A 24,654-nucleotide genomic window follows, 5' to 3' on the forward strand; every position below is an offset into this window, starting at 1 on the left:
GATGCTTAACCAACTGAGCCACCCAGGTGCCCCTTAAAGATTTTTTTCATAAGCGGTTATATTAATAAAGAAAAGGGGGGATCCCTGGGTGGCGCAGCGGTTTGGTGCCTGCCTTTGGCCCAGGGCATGATCCTGGAGACCCAGAATCGAATCCCACGTCGGGCTCCCGGTGCATGGAGCCTGCTTCTCCCTCTGCCTGTGTCTCTGCCTCTCTCTCTCTCTCTCTCTCTGTGACTACCATAAATAAAATAAATAAATAAAAATAAAATAAAGGGTCAGGAGGTGGTTTAGGGGGAGATAATTAACTTACTTTTCAAAATGTTGATTTTGGGGCAGCCTGGGTTGCTCAGCAATTTTGGTGTCTGCCTTCCGCGCAGGGTGTGATCTTGGAGACCCGGGATCGAGCCCCACGTTGGGCCCCCTGCATGGAGCCTGCTTCTCCCTCTGTGTCTCTGCCTCTCTCTCTCTCTCTCTCTCTCTCTCTCTCTCTCTCTCTGTGTGTGTGTGTGTGTGTCTCTCATGAATAAATAAAATCTTTTTTTAAAATGTCGAATTTGAAGTGACATTTTCGTCATGTGGTAGATAGCAGTCCAATTTGACTTATTTAACAGTGAAAATATCATTCCTAGAGAATAAAGCTCTAACATTTGGTATTCTGTAACACATGGATTCTCTCATTTTGCTCAACCTATTCCAGATATTGCTGCGTGGCTGGTGGCGGTGGAGAGAGGGGTGACTCTTCATCTTCTGGTTCCCTTTTGCTAGTTCCCGTGTTTGACCTCAATCCCAGAAGGAATTATAGTAGGAGTACAAATTATTTTTACATTAAACAACTAAGTCCCAGGGCCCTGTAATTGGTAATATCTTGGGAAAAACAAAAAACTTCCTGCTTTTAAAGCAGAGTAAAAAAAAATGATAATAAAAATAAAGCTGAGTAAAAAAGATTGCCGGCTTTAGAATAGAATCTTAACAGTGAGGAGGTGATTTTCACTGAATGTTATGAGGTTTAGATGAGACAACACAGGCAAATAACTTAGTAATGTCGCAACAAACATTAGTTGACTTTTTTTTAAGATTTTATTTATTTACTCACGAGACAGAGAGAGGCAGAGACACAGGCAGAGAAGCAGGCTCCCTGTGGGGAACCCGACCTGGGACTCGATCCCAGGACCCTGGGGTCACGCCCTGGGCATCACGAAGGCATATGCTCAACCACTGGGCCACCCAGGCGTCCTTAGGTGACATTATTTGGGTAGATGCAAATACAGATGTAGGTACAGAATTCTCCACAGATGTATATAGAGTACGATAATTCTCAACACTAATTTGTACATATCCTTTCGTTTTCTATTCCTAGGAGTAGAGCTACTGGAAAAATCAGCGGTTAGGTTCGGGCTGAGTGATTTAAAAATAATATTTTAAGAGCTGCTTGGGAAAGTCCTGCTTCAATATACCCTGGTGGAGGAGAAGACTCCTTTTCGCCGCGGAACGGAGGCGTCTAGGAACCTTTGTTTTGTGAGCGTTGGTCCCCAGCCGGACCGAGGCAGCGGCCGAACCGGGCTGCCGCCCACGTTGGCGCGGCGTGCGGGGGTGGCTTCGGCCGCCGCACCGCGAAAGGTCCATCCCGGAAGTAGTTGTCGGTCGTCTCCATGCGCCGGCTCCCGGGCGTCGCGGAGCCAGGGCGCGAGGCTCGGACGGAGAGGTAGAGCCGGAGAGGACGCCAAGCGCCCTGCGCCCGGGCCGCGGCGCCATCATGCTGCTCCTGCCGAGCGCTGCGGACGGCCAGGGCACCGCCATCAGCCACGCTCTGACCTCGGGTACGTGCCCGCCCAGCCCCGCTCCGTCCCGCCGCGGCCGCCCTTGCCGCCGTCCTCCGCCTGCGCGGCCCCGGCGACGAGCGGCCGGCGCGTGGGGCCGGGACGCCGGGGCCTCTTCGCTGCGGGCCGTGGAGAAATCCTGCCCCGGCTGAACGGAGGGAGGGAGGGAGGGAGGGAGGGGACGTCGTCCCCGCGTGGCGGCTGCCGACTCCCGGGTCGGCAGCGGAGCCCGCGGCCCCCAAGGAGGCCCAGAGCGTGTCGGCGCCGGGGCGGCAGGCTGCCCGCGGCCCCCGCTGCTCGGCCGCTGCGCACCGTGCTCCGGCCCCGCGCTCGCGGCCGCTTTGTTCCCCCAAGTGTCAGGACTCGGGCGCCGCCCCCCGCAGCCCCTCGGCGTGGACAGGTCGCGGCCGCGCTGCTGCGGGAGCCGCTGGGTCCGTGCGTGGCGGCCTCCCGCGGCCCCGTAGTGACCCGCGCGGCGCAGACAGCCGGCCCCGGGGCGGGGTGTGCGCGGCGTCCGCCCGAAGGGAAAGCCCCGGAGAGGAGGCTCTCAGAGCCCCGCGCGCGTGCTGCGCAGCCAGCGCTCCTGGAACTCTGTTGAATCCTCCTCCGTAGGGTACAGGAACGCTTAATTTTCCAAGCAACTAAAGCAAGAAAGAATCAGTAATTTTTATTTTTAGAAAGGTGTGGGCATCGGGTACAAGGGGAGACTTGGACCGGAGTTGCTGACTGCTGGACACAGGGAAGCTTTTTGCAGTCATACGGACCCATGAAATCAAAGCGTTGTTGAGGGGTGGTTTTCCTTTCCTGACTCAGATTACCCTTTTTTTTTTTGAACTGCTGATACACGCACGTGCAGTGATTTATCCCTGCTTCTCAGGAATGACGATGACGCCTTACTCTGATTGGACGCTGTGGTTTTCAAAGTGCGGTTTGCCCCTCAGTCTAACACGGAACCGTGCAAGATAGATATCGTTCTGGTTTTGCAGTACATCTCTGGCTCGTTCTCCACAGCCCCCGAGTGTCAGACCTAGACGAAATCCAGAGCTGCTCGCTCCACATCTAGAGCGAGTTTCCCTGTAGCGTCGCTGTCTCAGTAGATCCTCATGAGCTGCCTGGAGAGCTGTCTTCCAGGACAAACCATCGCTAGCAAATTCTTAACATTTTCAAAAGCTACCTGAATTCGAGGTTTTAATTAAGATATTTTGACTTGTTTTCAGAAAACTTGTTTTTTTTTTATAGTGTTTTTAGGACAGTTTATCATTTGGTTTTTTTTTTTTTTTTTTACAATTATTGGTTTGAATGTAAAGCAGTTGGCAGCGTTTCTTCCCTGTTCCTCACCTTCCTCTTCTATTCTCAGGAAAGTTTTGATTCATTGTTGATATTGCTGGATATTTGTCGGATAACTGGAAGAGGTTGATTCTGTAAATACTAAGAAATGATTATTGCTAGCCCTCATGTTAACTGGATTGCAGGCATTCCTTGTTTTATGGCACTTTATTGTGCTTGGGTGATACTGCCTTTTTTTTTTTTTTTTTTTTTTTTTTTAAACAAATTGAAGGTTTGTGGCGGTCCTGTGTGGAGCAAGTCTATCCGCACAACTTTTCCAGCAGTGTTTGCTTACTCTGTGTCTCTGTCACATTTTGGTAATAGAGGTTTTTAAATTTTTTCAACACTGTTGTGGTGATCTGAGATCAGTGATTATGACTCCCTGACAGCTCAGATGGTGGTTACCGTTATTTAGCAATGAAGTATTTTAAAATTAAGGTATATACGTTGTTTTCTTTACACGTAATACTATTGGACTCTTAATAGACCTCAGTCTAGTGTAAAACATAATTTTTTGTATGCACTGGGAAACCAAAAAATATATTAGATTCACCTTTCTTTTTTGCAGTATTTGCATTTTTGTGGTGGTCTGGAACCAAACCTGCACTATCCCAGGTATCCCTGTAGTGTAATTATTTGCTTAGTTGATGGTCTTTAAATTATATTCTCATGCTGTCTCTGTTTTAATCTTATATTGCCTTGAAATAGATTTATTCCATGCAATACATTGAAGCCTCTCTTAACGCTTTCAATCACAGCCTCAACACTCTGTCAAGTTGAACCTGTGGGAAGATGGTTTGAAGCTTTTGTTAAGAGGAGAAACAGAAATGCTTCTGCCTCTTTTCAGGAACTGGAGGATAAGAAAGAGTTATCAGAGGAATCAGAAGATGAAGAATTGCAATTAGAAGAGTTTCCCATGTTGAAAACACTTGATCCCAAAGACTGGAAGGTATTTAATATTTGAATCTTTTGTTTAGTCAGATGCTTTGTTAAGTGTAGGAGGTTTTCCCATAAGTTTTCTGACACTAAGTTAAGATGCTCAACAAGAGCACCATAATTGAGCACCCATTTACTGTTAAGCTCAGAGTAGGATAGCACTCATCATGGGATACTGTCTCTGCTGGAAAAATCCTGGAAGTTTTCACAGAAACATAATGTTTGAGCTGGCCTTAAAAGGATGAGAGGCAGTTTGTTAAGCAGAGAAGGGAGAAAGGATGTTCTGGGTAGAAGGAATAGATCTGCAAACACAGGAGTAAAGAATGTATACCGCCTCTTTGGGGACTAGTGAAGAGTAGAGTGGGTAGGGTGCTTGAATGGTGGTTGTGAGAAATTAGTCCTAAAACAAGACTCTAGACCAGATTGTAGTTGTAGTGGCCTTTTTATGCCATGCTAAGGAAGAAACTCAGATTTGATTTTTCAGGGCAGTAGGAAGTCATCAAAAGTTTCTAAGCTAATTTTAGCAAAGTAATTCTCCTAGCAGTACAGAAAATTGCTTGAAAAGGGAGAGCAGGGCTGGAGGGGAAGTGAATTGTTTGCTGTTCCAGGGCTAGTGCGATAATCCAAGCCTGCGAATGCATACTTGAGCTAAATTTATGCCCGGGTTTTGAGGAAGAGGGAACATGTGCTTTTTTTGGAGGTAGACTTGATAGAGCTTGTTGACCTTGGCTGTGTGGCACTAGAGAAGATGTACTCAGAAGACCTCTGAGCATTCCAGTTTGAATGACCTGCTGGAATGTGATGCCAGCCACCAAATTGGGATGTAGGAAAAAGGGAGTTTGTGGGGAATGTGGTGTTTGTGTTCAAGTTTGGCTCTGTCAAAATTGATGTTCTAGTAAAAATACTGGTGAAATCTTCTAGTAGATGGTTAAAAATTGGTCTGTGATTCCGAAAGGAGGATAAAGCCAAAAACATTTGCAAGGCTTTGGCAAGTCGTAGGTGGTAGTTGAAACTGGGGGAATTGAGTGACATCAGCTGAGGAGAAGAATATAGACAGGTAGGTAGCATACAGTTTTAAGTATACAGTATGCAGTATATATACTGTAGAACTAAGAGTGTCAAAATTCAAATCTTGTTCTGCCCATTAGTGCACTGGGACCTTGGGAGAGTTGACAAATCTGTTTTGTGCAATGAGATTGCTAACAGCTTGGGACGCCTGGGTGGTTCAGCAGTTGAGCATCTGCCTTTGGCTCAAGGTGTGATCCCAGAGTTCTGGGATCGAGTTCCGCATCGGGCTCCCTGCATGGAGTCTGCTTCGCCCTCTGCCAGTGTCTCTGCCTCTCTTTCTCTGTCTCTCATGAATAAATAAAATCTTTTAAAAAAGAGAGATTGCTAACAGCTCAAAGGAATATAGCAAAGATTAATGCAGTGATGCATATAAAGCACTTAATGTAGTACTTGACACATGATACATACTGAACAGATAGTGGATAGTGAGTTCTTATCTCCTAGCTTGTGAGGATTAAATGAGGTGTATGTGTAAAGCGCTTAGAAAAGTAGATAAGTACTCAAAACATTAGCTGATTCACATACTGTCCGTATCAATTTTAAAAGAAAAGGACTGAACATTGAGGAGCCTGCATATTTTAAGGGGTGGGCAGAGGAGGAAAAGCAGTAAAAGATACTAAGAAGGGTGAAAGAGGTAGAAAGAAAACAAAAAGACATTTGTTAGTTCAACAAAGGTGTATTAAACATCAGGCACTAGACTCTTGCAGAAACTAAGAGAGGGGTAAGTCTCAAGAAGGACAAAACAGTCACCAGTGTCACTGCTTTGGAGAGGTCAGTCATCACGTAACATGAATAATAATAAAAGCCAACGGGTTTGGCAAATGAACATCAGGTGGCCACATTGAAAGCAGTTCCAGTAAAAACGGTTGAGATGGCAAGCGGTTACATTGGGTTGAGTGATTAGAAGGTGATGAAGTGGAGACAGTCCGAAATATGCTTTTAAAGATGGGTTGTAGAGAAAATACTAACTTGAGAGAAAAGCAGGGTCAGGAGAAGATAGAATTGGGACCATTGAGGTCTACAAGGGAAAAAGAATGATGGAGAAAATCTTTGATACAGAAAAGAGTAGATGATGTCAAAACAAGGTAGCAAGGTCCATACATTGGTTCAGTTAATTGTTTCTTTCAACAAACAGGGATCAAGCATCTGGTTCGTGTCAGACACTGTTCTGGGAGCTGAGGAGTCTGATGAACAAGACAGTGTCACTGCTTCCACGTAGCTTATATAGGAGATGGATGATAAGCAAACCATCAAGGACATGGTCACCAGATGCTAGGCAAAGAAGTAGAATAGGGTGCTGGGTAGAGTGTCCAGGTGACTGCTTAGACTGAGTGGGTGGAGAAGGCTGGTGGAGTACATTTAAGATCAAACCTGAATGACACACAAAACTCAGGGTGAGTGGATTCCAGGCAGAGAGCTTGTGCAGGGGCAGAAAGAAGTTTGAAGTGTGCCAGGAACTAAAGAAGGCAAATGGGTGGAACAGTGTATAAGGGCATGGTGAGGAGGTAAGGAACAATAGTCACTGGAAAGCCATTGGAGAGTTTGAAGCAATGACAATTTTTAAGTACCCTAGAGGGAACACGAAGGAACAGAGATGGGGAGAGAAGGTTGTTTATTTTAAATAAGGTGGTGATAACATTCAAGCTGAAGGATGAGAAGATGGCAGCCACATGGAGAGAGGGAGATGTGCCAGGTGGGGAGAACGGCACGTGAGGAGAAAGAGCTTGACATCTGTGGTGAACTGCAACACTAGAGAGTAAGAGGCCCGCAATAACGAGAGTTAGAGGTGCTCTGTGCATTTGGGGCTCAGAGGAAAGGTCTGTGCTCAAGTCAACTGAGGAGTCATAAGCATACACAGGCCTGTATTCTAGGCCTGGCACTGGCTCATGTCACCAAGAACTAAATTATAGACAAGAGAAACCCCAGAACTGAGCTTTGTAGGTCTTGGAGAAGCCAGAGCGGCTGAAAGAAGGTACTGGAAGGTGGGAGGAAAACAGTGAATCACAGAAACACTAGAGGAGGGTAATATTTCAAGGAAGGAGTCTGCTGTGCTGCCACTTAGAGCTGAAGTCAAGTGAGGGCAGATGAGTGAACTTGGATTTAGTCTCTGGAAATTCATACTGAAGAGAGCAGCCTCACCACACCTGCGGTGGGAGCGGATGGAGCAGAACCAAAGTGCAGTGGTTTGGGGGGTAAAACATGGGAATGGGTTTTTCAAGAAGTTTTTCATTGACAGCAGAGAAATAGGGAGAGAGCAGAGCAGCAGCTGGAAAGGGAAATCATGGAAGTGTTTTTAAGGATGAGGGCTAACGGGGGCACCTGGGTGACTCAGTGGTTGATGTCTTTGGCTCAGGTAATGATCCCGGGGTCCTGGGATAGAACCATTGGGCTCCCTGCTCAGCAGAGAGCCTGCTTCTCCTTCTTCCTCTATCCCTCCCCCTGCTCAGGGGTTCTGTCTCTCTCTCTCTCTCAAATCGATCAAATCTTTCTTTAAAAAAAAAAAGCTAACAGATCATCTTTTATACAGATGAAGATAATCCAATTGAAATTTAGAAAATAGAAGATGCTAGTGTTTTGAGGAGACTTAGAGAAGACAGTATTCAGAACCAACGGGAAGGATGGAGTAGCTTATTTTGGTAGAACAGGTTTTTTCAATTTTTAGTGGGGGGGGAGGGAAAAGATACATGGATGCAAGTCAGGTGGTAGAAAGATTGAGTAGGAATTTGAGTGGGATGATTTACATTTTTAGTTAAGCAGGAGGCAGGGCTGTTGATAAGGTAGAGAAGGATCTGTGAGGTTTGAGGAGACCAGAGAAATAGGAACCTTAGGGAGTGGAAAGGTAAACCAACTAGAACCAAGTACGATTGCCAGGCATAATGAAGAAGGCCATCCATATGAATTTTGCAGTCCTGAATTTAGGGGAAACCAGTCAGCCCAACTGACTTTTTTGTCCCATGTTTCATGCCCTTGACTTCCTTTCCTCCCCATTCACTTCTCCAATACTAGATACACCCTTTGAGTTTTGTAGGGAGATTGCAGTTACTCCTTCAATTTGAAAGTTCACGAGGTCGTTAACCAAAGCAGAAACGAAAGTAGGTATTTCCTTTCCAGAGAATCCTCATCCCTCACTTTCTCAAAATTTCCATCCAACCTACCTTCTTTGCTCTACAGGACTCCTAGTCCTGTCATTGCCGTGGCCCAAACCTGTGGGGCTGTAATAATGCTTCCCTTTGTTCTAAAATCTTTCTGGCTATACTTTGATTTAGGGTGACCAGAAGATATTAGTAGGTGTTAAGAGAAAAAAAGGCTCAGTGGTTAAGTAAGTTTGTTTGTTTGTTTGTTTATTTATTTATTTATTTATTTATTTGAGATTTTATTTATTTATTCATGAAAGACACAGAGAGAGGGCCAGAGACACAGGCAGAGGGAGAAGCAGGCTCCATGCAGGGAGCCTGACTGGGACTCAACCCCGGGACTCCAGGATCATGCCCTGGGCCGAAGGCAGGTGCTAAACCGCTGAGCCACCCAAGGATTTCCTCAAGTAAGTTTAGAAAATGCTGGGTTTTATAGGTTTCTGTTTGCTTGGTGTTTTTTTTTTTTTTTTAATTGTAGGACTTCTCAGAGCCTTTATTAGGTTTATGTACATTAAAATCATGAAGGCTGTATCACTGTCCACATTTCCTAGACTTAGAACAGAATCCATTTATATGCACCGTCTCATTGGACTCCTAGTATGGGAAGCACTATTTTAGGATACGAGCACAAGGGATAAGATATGTTGCTCCATTTCACATTTGACTATCTTTCGTGTCTTTATCAGAACCAAGATCATTATGCAGTACTTGGACTTGGACATGTAAGATACAAGGCTACACAGAGACAGATCAAAGCAGCTCGTAAGTACTTAGTTGTTTTGATTTCTTTATTTTTTTAAAATTTTTATTTATTTATGATAGTCACACAGAGAGAGAGAGACAGAGACACAGGCAGAGGGAGAAGCAGGCTCCATGCACTGGGAGCCCGACGTGGGATTCGATCCGGGGTCTCCAGGATCGCGCCCTGGGCCAAAGGCAGGCGCCAAACCGCTGCGCCACCCAGGGATCCCACTTAGTTGTTTTGAAATAATGCAGTATCTGGTATAGGAACTGTTACCCTTTTGAGAAGGTATGCGCAATCATAGTCTATAGTGATAAATCTAGATTCAGCAGCATTTGTTATGTTGTCATAATGATGCATAACCATACTCTTTTTACCTTCAGAACAGAAAAAAAAAAATCTCATGCATGGACTTTCTCACTGGGATAAGAAATCAGAGGGTGCATGGGTGGGTGTGTTTGTGACCAAGATAAAAAACATTTTTCCAACCCAAGCTTTTAAAAAATGTTTCATTTCTCTCTAGAAGTATGGCCAGCTGTATTTAGTGGGAGCTGACTTGTTACTTAGGTTTTTTGATGTTATTTTGTAGTTTAGGTTACATTTTTATTGATACCACCCTGTCTGTTCTGCCCAAGGAAGAATTATGTTTTACTATCCTCTTCACTAACAAGATTAAAAATTGGGAGGGAGTTGTTGGAAACCTCGTCTTCACATGCCTTATAAAACACCAGCCCCTTAGTGCCCTTCACACCATTCGGTTCATCTGGTTAGTAAAGTTTGATGAACAAGATGAAGGTGATTAGTTTTCTGTGTTTTAAGAGAATGTTCTACCCTCCACTCTAGAGAATGGATATTGAGGTCAGAGGAGGTAAGATTGTGACCATATGAAAAAGGAGTTAGGGAGTTAAGGCCAGTCAAGAGGAGAAAGTATAGTACTTGGGTGAAGATGGCTGAATGACACCCGTCTCATGTTGAAAAATACTAGTTGATATTCAGTGTAGTAGATAAACTCAAAGTTTTCTTCATTAATGCCTATATTTAGGAAAAACACAGGAAATACTTTTATCAAGGAAATGGAATTTATGAGATTATTTTAGATCTATTATTTGGTTTCTTAAAAAGCTGGCATAGTTTTAGACTAAGCATATGTTAATGTATATGAAGAGTCATTGCAAAATACGTGAATGCCAGGGAAATTCATTTGCCATGGGAAAATACTTGCAAAGTCTTGCTATGTGAAAGAACAGCATACAAATACCAAATGAGTCTTGGTACATATAAATTTGTGAAAGAATTAGAAGTGATTTAGAACTGTGAAAATAGTTGATGTTTTAAGGTGAAGGAATTGTATTTTTCTCTAAAGATAAAAAACGTACAATAAGCTCTAAAAGAAACATTCATTTGTTTCTAATTCCAATCACTTAAATTGGCATAATAGAAATTAAATTTTGAATACTCTATAGCCAGAAGCTTTGCAACCTTGGTACACAGATTACTGACATTAAGTAAAATTATAATTCACTCTCTGCCACTATGTAGGTATTTTCAGTATTTATTCAAAAGGCAACAGTCATTCCTCTTACCTGCTATCCATTATAAAATATGCTGGTCTGCTGCTTTACTGCTTTCTGACATTTAGTCCAAAAGTAAAAATGCAAAGTTAGTGTTTATAAATCGTTACTGTTAGCACAGAGAAGCCTAATAAAAAGTCTTAACTGCGTTTGCAATCTTTCAAATTCTTACATCCTGTTGTACACATAAAAGAGTTTTCTTTTTAATGTAATTTGAATTGCTGTAATGAAAATTAGCCAGTTAAGGGTGAATAAAGTAAGTGGTCTTTTTTTTTCCTTCTCTAAAAAGAATAAGTCATTAGAAAAGTTGAAGGACAGGTTAAGAGAAAGTACTTGAATACTAAAAGTGGTATTTCAGTTGCTTACATAATTTTGTTTTGAAGTAAAATAGCTACACTGGCAAATGATGCATGTAGGTCTGATATTCTTTGCATGGAAATAAAGTCTTTGGTGACTTGGATTTTCTAAATTTAATAATTTAGTTTAAAATACTTCTGGCATTTTAAACTGAAGCTTTTCATTATGCTTCTTAAAAATTAAAAGTCCTATTCAGAGACATCTTATAATAGTAGCAATATGAATGTACAATAAGCCTTTTTGCTACGGTTCTCTCAGAACATCCTAGAAACTGTATTCAGTGGGAGGAGCAGGGGGTATCTTTGAGATTTCAGTAATCAACTGCTGTTCCCAAAGTACCCTTGTTTCTTTTTCAGTTGTTCTTTGGCTCCTTTATTTTCAATATTGAGAAATATCTTTTGCCCCCTCCACAAGAAACGGTATAGGACAGTCTCAGGACTCTAGCGTACATGCATGAGTAAAGATTAGGCAGAGAATTCAATGAAGAAAAAACCTGTGCAGCCTAAGAGGAGACTATCCAACAAAAAATTGAGACATCACGGCTCAGACTTCTATCATAAGGTTCAAAAGAAGATTTAACTATCTTCCCATGTCAATAAAATATGAAGACACTGCTTTGGGAGGTGGTGTAGGCATTGCAGAAAAAGACTAGGGGAAACTAAGAAGAATTGCATGGACACTGAAAACAGAAGAGCAGAACCTACAGTTAGAAAAACAGGGGCAGCCCCGCCAGGTGGCTCAGTGGTTTAGCTCTGCCTTCTGCCCGGGGCGTGATCCTGGAGACCTGGGATCGAGTTCCACGTCAGGCTCCCTGCATGGAGCCTGCTTCTCCCTCTGCCTGTGTCTCTGCTTCTCTGAGTCTCTTTGATGAATGAATGAATGAATGAATGAATGAATGAATGAATGAATGAATAAAATCTTGAAAAAAACAGATAACTAAGACATGCAAGAATGGTGATGAATAACAAAACATTAGCTTGAGAGGAAATCAAATACAAAAAACTCTTAATTCCGTTTACATGAAGTTCAAGAGCATGCAAAAAGTTGTCTGTGGTGAAGGAAATCAGGTGGGTAGCGTATGCGAGTTGACTAGAAAGGGTAAAGGGAAACTCGGTAATAGAATGGTCTGTATTGGGATACGTGGGTGGCTCAGTGGTTAAGCGTCCGCCTTTGGCTCAGGGTGTGATCCTGGAGTCCTGGGATCGAGTCCCACTTCTGGCTCTCTGCATGGAGCCTGCTTCTCTCTCTGCCTGTGTCTCTGCCTCTCTCTCTGTGTGTATCTCATGAATAAATAATAAATATTTTTTAAAATAAAAAAAGAAATGGTCTGTATTTTCTTTGGTGGTAGTTACAGGGGTGTATACAATTGTCAAAACTCAATGTAAATTTTAATTTAGCAGATGTAATTAAACAAAGCAAAATAACAATTACTCGGGAAATCGTTTACACTTTGCAGCCTAGAAATATACAAAAATTGTGTTAAGGGATTCCTTTTGTGTAGGAGTAAAGTCATTGCCTATCAAAACTTAAGGAATGGTGATTAAAGCTGTACCATAAGTTCATTGATTTAAACTACTGTTACTAAAAAAAAATAAAAAGTAAAAAAAAAATAATAAACTACGGTTACTTTTTAAAAAGAGGGAAAAATAAAATGGGTATCCAATTCATATGTTTAAAAGAATAGCACTATGGAACATGGAGAGAAAAATGGAAGAGATAAAACAATATCCCAAAATGGATTTTATAAGAAGAAAAAAAAATAGTGAAATACAAAAAGAAAACCATTACAGAAGATATTTTTGATTGAGACCACTATTAAATGTAATATAGATTCAAAATTTTTTATTAACTTTCTTGAAATTGGGGAAGGGGGACACCTGGGTGGCTCAGTGTTTGAGCATCTGCCTTCGGTTTGGGGCTTGATCCTGGAGTCCAGGGATTGAGTCCCACGTCGGCCTCCCTGCAGGGAGCCTGCTTCTCCCTCTGCCTATGTCTCTGCCTCTCTCTCTGTGTGTCTCTCATGAATAAATCTTTAAAAAAAACAATCGGGAAGAAATTTTAAAGGCAGATGTTTTAAAGATTTTATTTATTTTAGAGCATATACATGAATGGGGAGTGCATAGGGAGAGAAGAATCTCCAGCAGACTCTGCACTGAGCTTGGAGCCTGACATGGAGCTTGATCTCACAACCCCAAGATCATGACCTGAGCCCAAACCAAGAGTCAGATGTTTAACCAACTGAGCCACTCAGGCATCAGTAAGTAGGAAGAAATCTGAAAAGTCATAAAAGTGTTAACCTCCTGAAAAAAAGAGTTTTTAGGGGAGCCTGGCTGGCTCAGCAGAGCATGCAATCCTTGATCTTGAGGTTGTGAGTTCAAGCCTCACAGTAAGTGTAGAGATTACTAAAATAAACTTTTAAAAATAATAATAGCAAATACAATTCAACAGCACATTAAAGGAATGATACCCACGAACAGGTAGGATTTCTCTCAGGAATCTAACTTAGGAAATATATTAATATAACCTAAGTTTGTTTATAGGTTAGTAATACGTGATTTCCTAATTAGTGAAAATATAGAATGCAATTTAATAGACATTCCTTTTTGATAAATAGAACTTTGCAAACACAGTTAATTTCCTACTTTGGTAAGTCACACCCAACCAACAAACTTTTTTTTTTTTTTTAAGATTTTATTTATTCATGAGAGAGAGAGAGAGGCAGAAACAGAGGCAGAGGGAGAAGCAGGCTCCATGCAGGGAGCCCAACGTGGGACTCCATCCCAGATCTCCAAGATCAGGCCCTGGGAGGAAGGTGGCGCTAAACCGCTGAGCCACCTGGGCTGCCCCACAACCAACAAACTTAATCATGTGGTGTTAATGATAATTACCATTAAAATCCATGGGAGGGGGGTGCCTGGGTGGCTCAGTCCATTAGGCATCTGCCCTTGTAATTGAGCCCCCACATTAGGTTCCCTGCTGAGCAAGGAGCCTGCTTCTCCCCCTACCCCACCCCACCTCTTCCCTCTGCGCATATGCTCTCTTTCAAATAAATAAATCTTTAAAAATAAATGCATGGGAGAAGCTAACCTGCCTATTATTGTTTATGCTATTTTAGGAGTGTGATTTAGTGAATTAAGATACTACATAAGAACAATCAGAAAGCAGAAAAGAAACATTATTTGTAGGTAATACGGGATCTATCTAGAAAACCAAAAGGGGTTGAGTCAAATGGCTAAATGCAGGAGAAATATGCAGAAATAATAGTTTTTGGAAGTTTCCATCAAATTTGTTAGGAGGGGGATCCCTGGTGGCGCAGCGGTTTAGCGCCTGCCTTTGGCCCAGGGCGCGATCCTGGAGCACCGGGATCGAATCCCCCCGTCGGGCTCCCAGTGCATGGAGCCTGCTTCTCGCTCTGCCTGTGTCTCTGCCTCTCTCTCTCTCTCTCTCTCTCTCTCTCTCTCTGTGACTATCATAAATAAAAATTAAAAAAAAATTTGTTAGGAGGGCATAATCATTTTAAAGATGATCCCAGGGCAAGAATAGGTAACTAGAAACAAACCATGATTAAATTTACTATGATAAAGGAGGCATACGTCATTGGAGAAGGGAAGGATTATTAGATGTTATTAGAACTTAAAAAAAAAAAGCTTTAGATATTTACTTGAATATGTTAAAATTCTAAAATTTAAAAATTTTTTCAGTTCTAACCATAGAAAATAATGAAACTACAAAATATTAAAATTGTTGAGAATAAAGTACTTTATAAGTTTATCAGTACTGAAAAAAATTATAAAGGAAATGATCAGTAATCATAAATGAAAATGATATATATGGTATACAAATGTGTGTGACTTTACATACATATGACATATGCATATATGTTATTATTATACATGTAAAACTTCTATTTTGAGGATTTTGTGCCATCATATAGAGTTCCCATTAGGTACTTAGCTGTGAAAGTCCCCCATCTCAAAAAGTAAAAGTTTTGCATACGTATAAATAATGTATATATGTTATGATATATGTAGAATGTATGATGTATATCACAAAATGACAATATTCATAGAAAAAGCATTTTAGGGATCCCTGAGTGGCTCAGCGATTCAGCGTCTGCCTTTGGCCCAGGGCGTGATCCTGGGGTCCCGGGATCGAGTCCCACGTCGGGCTCCCAGAGTGGAGCCTGCTTCTTCCTCTGCCTGTGTCTCTGCCTTTCTTTCTCTCTCTATCATGAATAAACAAATTTTAAAAATCTTTAAAAAAAAAAAAAAAGGCATTTTAGAAACATACAGTAGGGGATCCCTGGGTGGCGCAGCGGTTTCGCGCCTGCCTTTGGCCCAGGGCGCGATCCTGGAGACCCGGGATCGAATCCCACGTCGGGCTCCCAGTGCATGGAGCCTGCTTCTCCCTCTGCCTGTGTCTCTGCCTCTCTCTCTCTCTCTCTCTCTCTCTCTCTCTCTCTCTCTGTGTGGGACTATCATAAATAAAAAAAATAAAAATAAATTAAAAAAAAAAAACATATAGTACATAATTTTTAAATTAAGGCTGAGGTAGTAAGAAAATTGAGCTTTACTGAGCAGGAATAGAACAGTAAGGAGTTTGCGGGTCTCAGTTTTTTCACTGTAAAAATTATTTTTTTAAAGATTTATTATTCATGACAGACACAGAGAGGGGGGCGGAGAGGCAAGACACAGGCAGAGGGAGAAGCGGGTTCCCTGCGTGGGACTTGATCCCAGGTCCCCAGGATCACACCCTGGGCTGAAGGTGGCTCTAAACCACTGGGCTACCAGGGCTGCCCTTTTCACTGTAAAATTTAAAGTGTGACTAGAGGGATCCCTGGGTGGCGCAGTGGTTTGGCGCCTGCCTTTGGCCCAGGGCGCGATTCTGGAGACCCGGGATCGAATCCCACATCGGGCTCCCGGTGCATGGAGCCTGCTTCTCCCTCTGCCTGTGTCTCTGCTCTCTCTCTCCTCTCTCTCTGTGACTATCATAAATAAATAAAAATTTAAAAAAATAAAAAATAAAAATAAAGTGTGACTAGATAAAGCATCCCTTCTAGTTCTAAAATTCTACATTAATTCCTCATAAGCCATTTTACAGCCCAAATTACTGTAGAAAATCTAGAAGTCATTTCCATATTCAGGAAAATGTTCATGGAAGACATAAGTAAAAAATGACTTTGAAAGATGGATGAATTTAGTCTAGGTGAATGAAGACAGGAGGTAATTCCAAGCAAATGAGTAAGAGTTAACAGGGCACAGTGACAAAATAATTGAGCTAAGGTCCTTGTACAGTGAACAGTTCAGGCAAGGAATATTTTTAAAGAATCTGTTGATCACTCTTAAAGCATCTTTCTCTGAATTAGTAACTGAGCACTTTACATTTGCCAAAAAGTTTATTAATAGAACTTAAGAGTTTAAAGGAAGTGATCACTTGTTTTAAAATAACTTTTGTTTTAGGGGATCCCTGGGTGGCTCAGCAATTTAGCGCCTGCCTTTGGCCCAGGGTGCCATCCTGGAGTCCTGGGATCGAGTCCCACTTCAGGCTCCCGGCATGGAGCTGCTTCTTCCTGTGTCTCTGCCTCTCTCTCTATGTCTATCATAATAATAAGTAAATCTTAAAAAATAATAAAATACGTGTTAAATCACGTATTACTTAAAACCTTTATCTGATACAACAGTAAGTAATAAATAGCTTGTAAGGGATCCCTGGGTAGCTCAATGGTTTAGCACCTGCCTTTGGCCCAGGGCGAGATCCTGGAGTCCCGGGATTGAACCCTGCATCGGGCTCCCTGCATGGAGCCTGCTTCTCCCTCTGCCTATGTCTCTGTCTCTCTCTCTCTCTCTCTCTCTCTCTCTCTCTCTCATGAATAAATAAATAAAATCTTTAAAAAATACATAAATAGCTTGTGATTCTCATGGGGGATATATAGAGAGGAAACTTAACCAAAGGGGAAAAAATGCTTTTTTAAAACATAAGTGTCATCAGGGGCACCTGGGTGCCTCAGCCAGTTAAGTGTCTGATTCTTGATTTTTTTTTTTTTTTAAGATTTCTGTTTGTTTATTTGACGGAGCAAATAGGCAGAGCCGCAGGCAGAGGGAGGAGAATCAGGCTCACCACTGAGCAAGGAGCACCACATGGGGCTCCATCCCAGGACCCTGGGACCATAACCTGAGAGAACACAGATGCTTAACCGACTGAGCCACCCAGGCGCCCCAACTCTTGATTTCAACTCAAGTCGTGATCTCAGCATCTGTGAGATCAAGCTCCAGGTTGAGCATCATACTGGGGGTGGAGCCTGCATAAGATTCTCTCTCTCCCCCCCCCCACCACTCTCCAGCCCTCTTGTGATCTTCTAATAAATAAATAAGCAAAAATTTTAAATGTTGAAAAAATACAGAAGGTAATCAAAGCAGATGGAAAAAGCATTAGTGTCAAGCATTATGGATTGAGAGACGCAGTATACAAGCACAACCTGAAGAATCAGGCTGCCTGGGTTGAAGCTTGATTTGCCAGGGACTGTGGATGATGGGTTGCAGTGGTCATGGTTACTTAACTATTTTGCCTCAATTTCCTGTTCTGTAAAATGAAGAAAATAATAACACTTTCTTCATAGGGTTATTGAGAAGATTAATAAATGGTGCCTAGTACATATTAAATGCTCAATAGATATTGACAGCTAGCTATATGTTATTGTAGCTAGCCAGTCATATAGACTGAGAAACTAAAAGAACTTTTCCTTCCTCCATAGATGAAGGATGAAAGTTAGAAACAAGAAAAATTGTTGCTCCTCAATAATAGAGGTTTAAATGATTAATACCCTGTGCTTGTGAGGCTGCAGTAAAATACATGTTCACATAGAAGTATGAAGTGGTCCATTGTTTAGAAAGGAACTTGTTCTATATTTTCACTCACTAATTTCACCTCTGTAAATATATCCTAAGGACAAAGAATCCAGAATATGTGCAAATACGTCTCTACAAAATTATTAAAATTGGCATTTATTTATAGCAGTGGAAAATTGGAAGCAATCTATCCAAAAGTGAATAGTCAAATTATGATAAATCTACTTGAAGTACTTTACTAAATAATGATTAAAATTTTTTGAAGGAGGGATCCCTGGGTGGCTCAGCAGTTTAGTGCTGGTTTTTCTTTCACTTAGTATTGTAGCAAGTAATATCGCAAGTGGTTCTAGGACACTGGACAGTGTGTTCCATTTGTACTAAAATTCTTATTTGGGGGGATCCCTGGGTGGCGCAGCGGTTTGGCGCCTGCCTTTGGCCCAGTGCGCGATCCTGGCGACCCGGGATCGAATCCCACGTCGGGCTCCCAGTGCATGGAGCCTGCTTCTCCCTCTGCCTGTGTCTCTGCCTCTCTCTCTCTCTCTCTCTCTCTCTCTCTCTCTCTCTCTCTCTCTGTGACTATCATAAATTAAAAAAATTTTAAATTAAAAAAAATTCTTATTTGGGGCAGCCCCGGTGACGCAGTGGTTTAGCGCCACCTTCAGCCCAGGGTGTGATCCTGGGGACTCGGGATCAAGTCCCATGTCAGGCTCCCTGCTTTTCCCTCTGCCTGTGTCTCTGCCTCTCTCTCTCTCTCTCTCTCTCTCTCTCTCATGAATAAATAAATTTTAAAAATAAAAACACTACTTTTTTACTCCCCCACATGCTTTATGTATATGTTGTCATATTTTACATCTTTTTATTTTGTGTATTTTTTGACTGATTTTTTTGATACAATTGATTTTACGACTTTTGTATTTTTACCTTTATCCTAGCTTTATAGGTGATCTATCTTCACTGTATCTTTGCTTTTACCAATGAAGTTTTCCTTTCACTATTTTCTTCTGTTTATGGCCTATTCTTTTCACTTAAAGAATTCCCTTTAACATTTCTTGTAAGGCTGGTTTAGAGTAATGGACTCCTTCAACTTTTATCTTGCAAACTCTTTTTCCTTTCATTCTGAATGGTAACCTTGCTGGGTATAATATTCTTGGTTTTAGATTCTTTTCCCCTAGCACTTTGAATATATCATGCCACTCTCTTCTGGCCTGCAAAGTTTCTGCTGAAAAATCAACCTTATCGGGTTCCTGTTTCCTTTTCTCTTACTGCTTTAAGATTCTGTGTTTTTCTTTAATTTTTGCCAATTAATTATTATGTGTTGGGGTAGACCTTCTGGGTTTCCATCTCCTTTATGGGCTTCCTTTGTGTTCTGAAACTGGATATCTGTTTCCTTTTACAGGTTAGGGACATTTTCAACCATTATTTCTTCAAATAAATCTTCTGTCCCTATCTCTGTCCTTCTGACCTCTTTATCCAGATGTTATCATACTTGATGTTGTTGCAGAGGTCCCTTAAACATAACCTCATTTTTTAAATTCTTTTTTGCTGTTCATTGTTTTCCATTACCCTGTCCTCCTAATCGCTGATCATTCTTCTGCATTCTCTAATCTGGCATTGATTCTCTCTAGTTTGTTTTTTGTATTTGTGTCTCTTTGTTAAAGTACTCACTGAATCATCCACTCTTCCCTCCAACCCAATGAATATCTTTATGACCATTACTTTGAGCCTTTAATCAGGTTGATTGCTTATTTCCATTTTGCTTAATAGCTCTTTTTTCTTGGCTCTTGTTTTGCTCTTCCATTTGGATCATATTCCTATCTCCTTGGTTTATTACTCTGTGTGTCTGTGTGTTAGGTCAGTCCTCTCCCTCTCTTGTTCTTGAAAGTAGTGGCCTTATGTTAGAAGTGTCCTGTGGTGCCCAGTAGTGCATTCCCCACCCTCATCACCAGAACTAGGCCCTCCAGAAATGTTTAGTGTGGGGACTGCATGCCCCCTCCTGTGACTGGTCCAAGACTACTGTGGATGCAGTGGAGGCCAGGCTTGCTCCTAGCACAGCTGGTTTGGAGGTCAGATTACAATTGTTTAAGGTGAATGGGGATGACCCAGGCTACCTACCTACCTACCAGGTGTGGTGGGTCAGGAGTCATTTAGGGTGAGTGCCTTTGGGAGGAGTGGTTCTGAGGGGAGCATGGAGTGGGGCAACTAGTGTTAGCAAGGTAAATGGAGAATGTCACAACCAGCTCCCACCAACATCAGAACAGCAAGGCTGGAGAAGGGCAAGGAAAATGGCAACTGCTAGCACTTTTCCTTCTGCAAAAAGTGCCTCCAGGTCCCTGTCTGTCTGGCATTTGCCCTGTAGTTAGTAAACCTCTGTCACATACAACCCATGTACTATTAAGATTGCTGCCTCTGTTAAAAAAAAAAAAAAAAAAGATTGCTGCCTCTGCTGAGTTTCAGGGTGAGTGATGTAGTGAACTGGCCCTGTAAAAGCAGAGTCTTAGTATAGCCTTCTAGCTCCTGGAATTAAGCCCCACCGATTTTAAAGCTAGATGTTATGGGGCCTCCTCTTCTCTGTATGAAACTCCAGGGCAAGGGAGCCCAGTGGGCACTTGATCCCCTCATTCCTCAGGGAGGACCTCTGTACCTGAAATATCCTTCCTGCCACATGGGGGTTTGGTTCTGGATAGCATCTCTTCCCCTCTTCCCCTGTCAATGTGGCTTTTTCTTTACATCTTTAGCTATGAAAAAGCTGTTCTGTTGGGTCTTCAGGTCCTTTTCAGAGTGAGTTGCAGTCTTGATGGGTTCGTGGGAGGAGATGAGCTCAGGATCCTCCTACGCCGCCATCTTCCCAAGCTCTTCATCTTTATTTTTAGCTTTGATGCATGAAGTGACAAATTGTCTAAATCTGGCTTGTTTTACAGATAAAGCAATGGTTTTAAAACATCACCCAGACAAACGGAAAGCAGCTGGTGAACCAATAAAAGAAGGAGATAATGACTACTTCACTTGCATAACTAAAGGTAAGAAAATACTTTAGAGTCCGGAATTTCTAATAGTAGTGATGTTTATTAAGTGCTGGGATTGGATTCCTAGTATATATTCTGTAGTTAATTTAACTACACCATGACATTTCAAAACATTTTCAGTTATATCTGGTTGTTTCTGATAATCTGCCCCAGAGCCTCACTACAACAAAGTGAGGTTCTCCCAACCAGCAGCATCAGCAGTACCTGACTGCTTATCAGGAATGCAGAAGCTTGGGCCCCACCCCAGATCTACTGACACAAACTGCATTTTAACAAGATCATCTGGTGATTGTTAAAGAAGCTCATCTTAGAGTTAATTCATCCTAAGTGTTAGGTCTAACAAGAATACTAGTTTCTCCATTTCAGCTACTTAGTAGGACTAAATTATTCCTCGGATGTTTTGCTAATTTAAATCCAAAAATTGATTATATTCTCCTTTGGACCCTACGACTGTTTATTGCTGTTTATGTAACCATATCTTCATTCAGCAAATTAATATAGGTTGTTGCCATTTCTAAATGTGTCCTTAAATGTGATTTTACTCCCAATATGGGGCTTGAACGCACAACCCCGAGGTCAAGATCTGAGCTGAGATCAAGAATTGGGTGCTTAACTGACTGAGCCACCCAGGAGCCCCTGATTTTACATTTAGATGCTAAATTTTTTAAATTGTGTACATATGTTTCAAACTTAACTTTTTGGCCCATTTTTACACAGTGCTCAAGATGCTAAAGATTCTTTGATTTTTTTACATCCTTGGAATCTAGCAGCTAATTTTCTATTTGTTTTTCCTCAGAGTCATGCGTTCTTAAGGGATGAGTATTTAACCATTGTTTTTGTTACGTGCCTTCCAGAAGAGGTACTGAAAGAAGTTGTGAAGTGAGATTAGATCCCATAAGTGCTGGAGGTGTCAGTAGTTAGAGTCCCATCTTTTCCTTCCCACAAGCACACAAAATTTTTAAATATGAAAAATAACTTTTTTTTAAGGAAGGGAATTTTTTTTCTCACCTATGAGTGGTTTCATAGGAAAAAAAATGTAGAGTCATGGTGATGTGACCTTACCATTTTCTCCTCAGCTTATGAAATGTTATCTGATCCAGTGAAAAGACGGGCATTCAACAGTGTAGATCCTACTTTTGATAACTCAGTTCCTTCTAAAAGTGAAGCCAAGGACAATTTCTTCGAAGTGTTCTCCCCAGTGTTTGAAAGGAATTCTAGGTGAGTTAAGGGATCTCCTTGTGACCATAATGCTGTATTGGCTTGTTTCCTCTGGTAAGAGTTTTGCTCTCTTCCCTCCTCCTCCTCTTACAGAATTGAGCCCCGCTGGTGAACATACTGCTCTTATTTTGCTCTCTGAACAGAAGTTCTGCGTCTCCATGGCGAAATTCCTTTACACCTCAGGGGATGTTTTTCTTTCTGATTTCCTTTGTGGGAAAGAGCAATAGCTGACTTTATGTAATGCAATATTATTACTCAGGTGACAGTAACTTCCCATTCTTTTGCTCGCCCTTTACTGATGTGCATGTACTCAGTTTAGCCCCTTATCATTTGATAAAGTTTTTGTTCTTTCTGAGCTATTTCTTGGAGCATTTCATTATCATAAGGGTCTCTAACAAAGGATGATAGATCTTTAATGTTAGTGTATATATAATTTATTTCATTAAAGTCAGGTTTGTTTGTTCAAGACTTTATTTACTTATTAGAGAGAGTGCACATAAGCAGGGGTGGGAGGAGCAGGTTCCCTGCTGATGCAGGACTCGATTCCAGGACCCTGGGATCATGACCTGAGCCGAAGGCAGACCCTTGACTGACTGATTCACCCAGGTGCCCCTAAAGTCCGTTTTTAAGTGATGTATATCACTATTCTACTTTTTTTTTTTTTTTTTTTAATTCCATCTGCACTGGAAGATTTCCTTAGATCACAGCTTGGCTGCACATTGGAATCACCTGAAGAGCTTGAAAAACTGATGGCTGTGTTCCGCCTGGAGAGCTTGTGATTTAATTGTGATTTCGACTTAATGAGTTTGGGATGCCTGTTGGGTATCTGAATACTCCCAGGTGATTCTAATGTGCAGTCAGGTTTGAGACCCACCTTATTGGTTTAGTGCAGCTTAATATTTTCTCCACTCTCCTCATTTTTGTTTTGTAATCATGTTGAAGGTGGTAAAAACAAAGTAGTGTAATATATTTTGTTGTGGAATGGTTTCATAGAGTAGAAAACATAGGTCAGTGACAGCTTCGGGATCCTTTCAGAGATGATGAGTGAGGTGCTGAACTGAGAAGTCTGACTCTTAGGGGAATGGTTATGGTGATGATGAGGTGGGAATCATCTCTCTATTAACATTATTTTTTTAATTTGGGCCTTCACCTTGCTTTTGTACTGCCTGTTTAGAGGCAGGAGTAAGTATGCTCAGGAAAGGGGTTTTTCCAAACCTGTTTTACATAGGCAGTGTGACAGCTGCTAATTTGTAGAGCTGAAGACAACTTGATGATGAGAACATGGTTTCATTGTTTCCTCTCCAACCCTGTGTACCTTTGTCCTCTCTCATTACACCTGCATTGTTCAACACCCCACTGCTCATCTTCCAGCTCCATCTCTTAGTCACAGGGGAGGGAGATTATAGGGGATTAGTAAAAAAACTTTTATTTTTTAATATTTTTATTTACTTATTCATGAGAGGCAGAGACAGGAGAAGCAGGCTCCATGCAAGGAGCCCGATGTGGGACTCGAGCCTGGGACGCCAGGATCACACCCTGGGCTGAAGGCACATGCCCAACCACTGAACCACCTAGACGTCCCAAAAGTGCTTTTTTAATAAATTAGTTTCTTGACCTTTACAAAATTTTAAACTGAATTTTTCTCTTTTAATGTTTCAGGTGGTCAAATAAAAAAAATGTCCCTAAACTTGGTGATATGAATTCATCATTTGAAGATGTAGATGCGTTTTATTCTTTCTGGTAAATGAATACACTATTTCTATGATGCTGTCATATTTAAAAGGCTAAGAATTCAGTAAATACTTGGTTCATAACCTAATTGAAGGATAAGAGGATCACAGAACCTTTCCTGAACAAAAGCACTTTATGCAGAAATAATCATAAAAGGTTTTCACAAAATGCTATATTATCTCCTATGTGACGTTTAAGCTTTTATGATTTTTTAAATCTGTTTTCTAATAATCAGATCCCTAAATATCAAGCATACTATAGTGGTAATGAAAAATAAGGAGCCACTGGATTTCAATAAAAATAAATACATTTCAAAAAAATAAAAAAATAAATACATTTCATTTGTCTTATTTTAAAAAATACTTTAATACATGTGGAAGGCAGTGCTTCTTTGTAACTGATTCACTAATGTTTGATAGTATTCATGGCCAATTTAGAATACATGTGCTATATTTTCTCATTAAGCATACAGAAAATGAAAACATAAAATTATTGTGAAACAAAAGTGACCAAATTTAGCTCTAACAGTTATAGTCTCTTTTCCCTTCAGAGGATTACAAATCAGAGATACAGTAACCACTTTGAGGGTTATCCTAAGACTTGACAGATTAGGACAGGTGAGATAGGGAGAACTGTAACAAGTCCCAGGCAAGAGAGAAAGCTAATGGAGATGGCAGGGAGTTGTAATTTTAATTTATGGGTGATGAGTGTACTTTTAGATTTTGATACCAAATAACAGTCATTTCAGAAAGATGAAACAGAAGATGACTTGAGCATAGTGTTAGTTCCGCCAAGGATGGGTGGGATCTACTAAGACGAACTCATCCATTTGCTATTAAAGTTTCTTAGAATTACATGCATCTAATTTAATTTTAAAAGGAAAATT

General features: G+C 41.4%; 1 protein-coding gene across 3 annotated transcripts in view; it reads left to right on the forward strand.

The window, feature by feature from the left end:
- Positions 1 to 24,654, forward strand: part of DNAJC2 (DnaJ heat shock protein family (Hsp40) member C2) — a 38,508-nt gene that overhangs the window by 2,853 nt on the left and 11,001 nt on the right. For 2 of the 3 annotated variants that reach the window (XM_055300761.1, XM_055300762.1), the window contains exons 2-7: positions 1,358 to 1,817; positions 3,902 to 4,092; positions 8,968 to 9,043; positions 20,715 to 20,813; positions 21,896 to 22,037; positions 23,697 to 23,777. In XM_055300761.1, the coding sequence (XP_055156736.1) occupies positions 1,754 to 1,817; positions 3,902 to 4,092; positions 8,968 to 9,043; positions 20,715 to 20,813; positions 21,896 to 22,037; positions 23,697 to 23,777 (653 nt within the window). In that variant the 5' untranslated portion in view covers positions 1,358 to 1,753. The remainder of the gene's footprint in view (positions 1 to 1,357; positions 1,818 to 3,901; positions 4,093 to 8,967; positions 9,044 to 20,714; positions 20,814 to 21,895; positions 22,038 to 23,696; positions 23,778 to 24,654) is intronic. The other variant, XM_055300763.1, reaches the window with a different exon arrangement.

The sequence above is a fragment of the Nyctereutes procyonoides genome, unplaced genomic scaffold, assembly GCF_905146905.1.
Source record: "Nyctereutes procyonoides isolate TBG_1078 unplaced genomic scaffold, NYPRO_anot_genome, whole genome shotgun sequence".
Classification (NCBI taxonomy): Eukaryota; Metazoa; Chordata; class Mammalia; order Carnivora; family Canidae; genus Nyctereutes; species Nyctereutes procyonoides.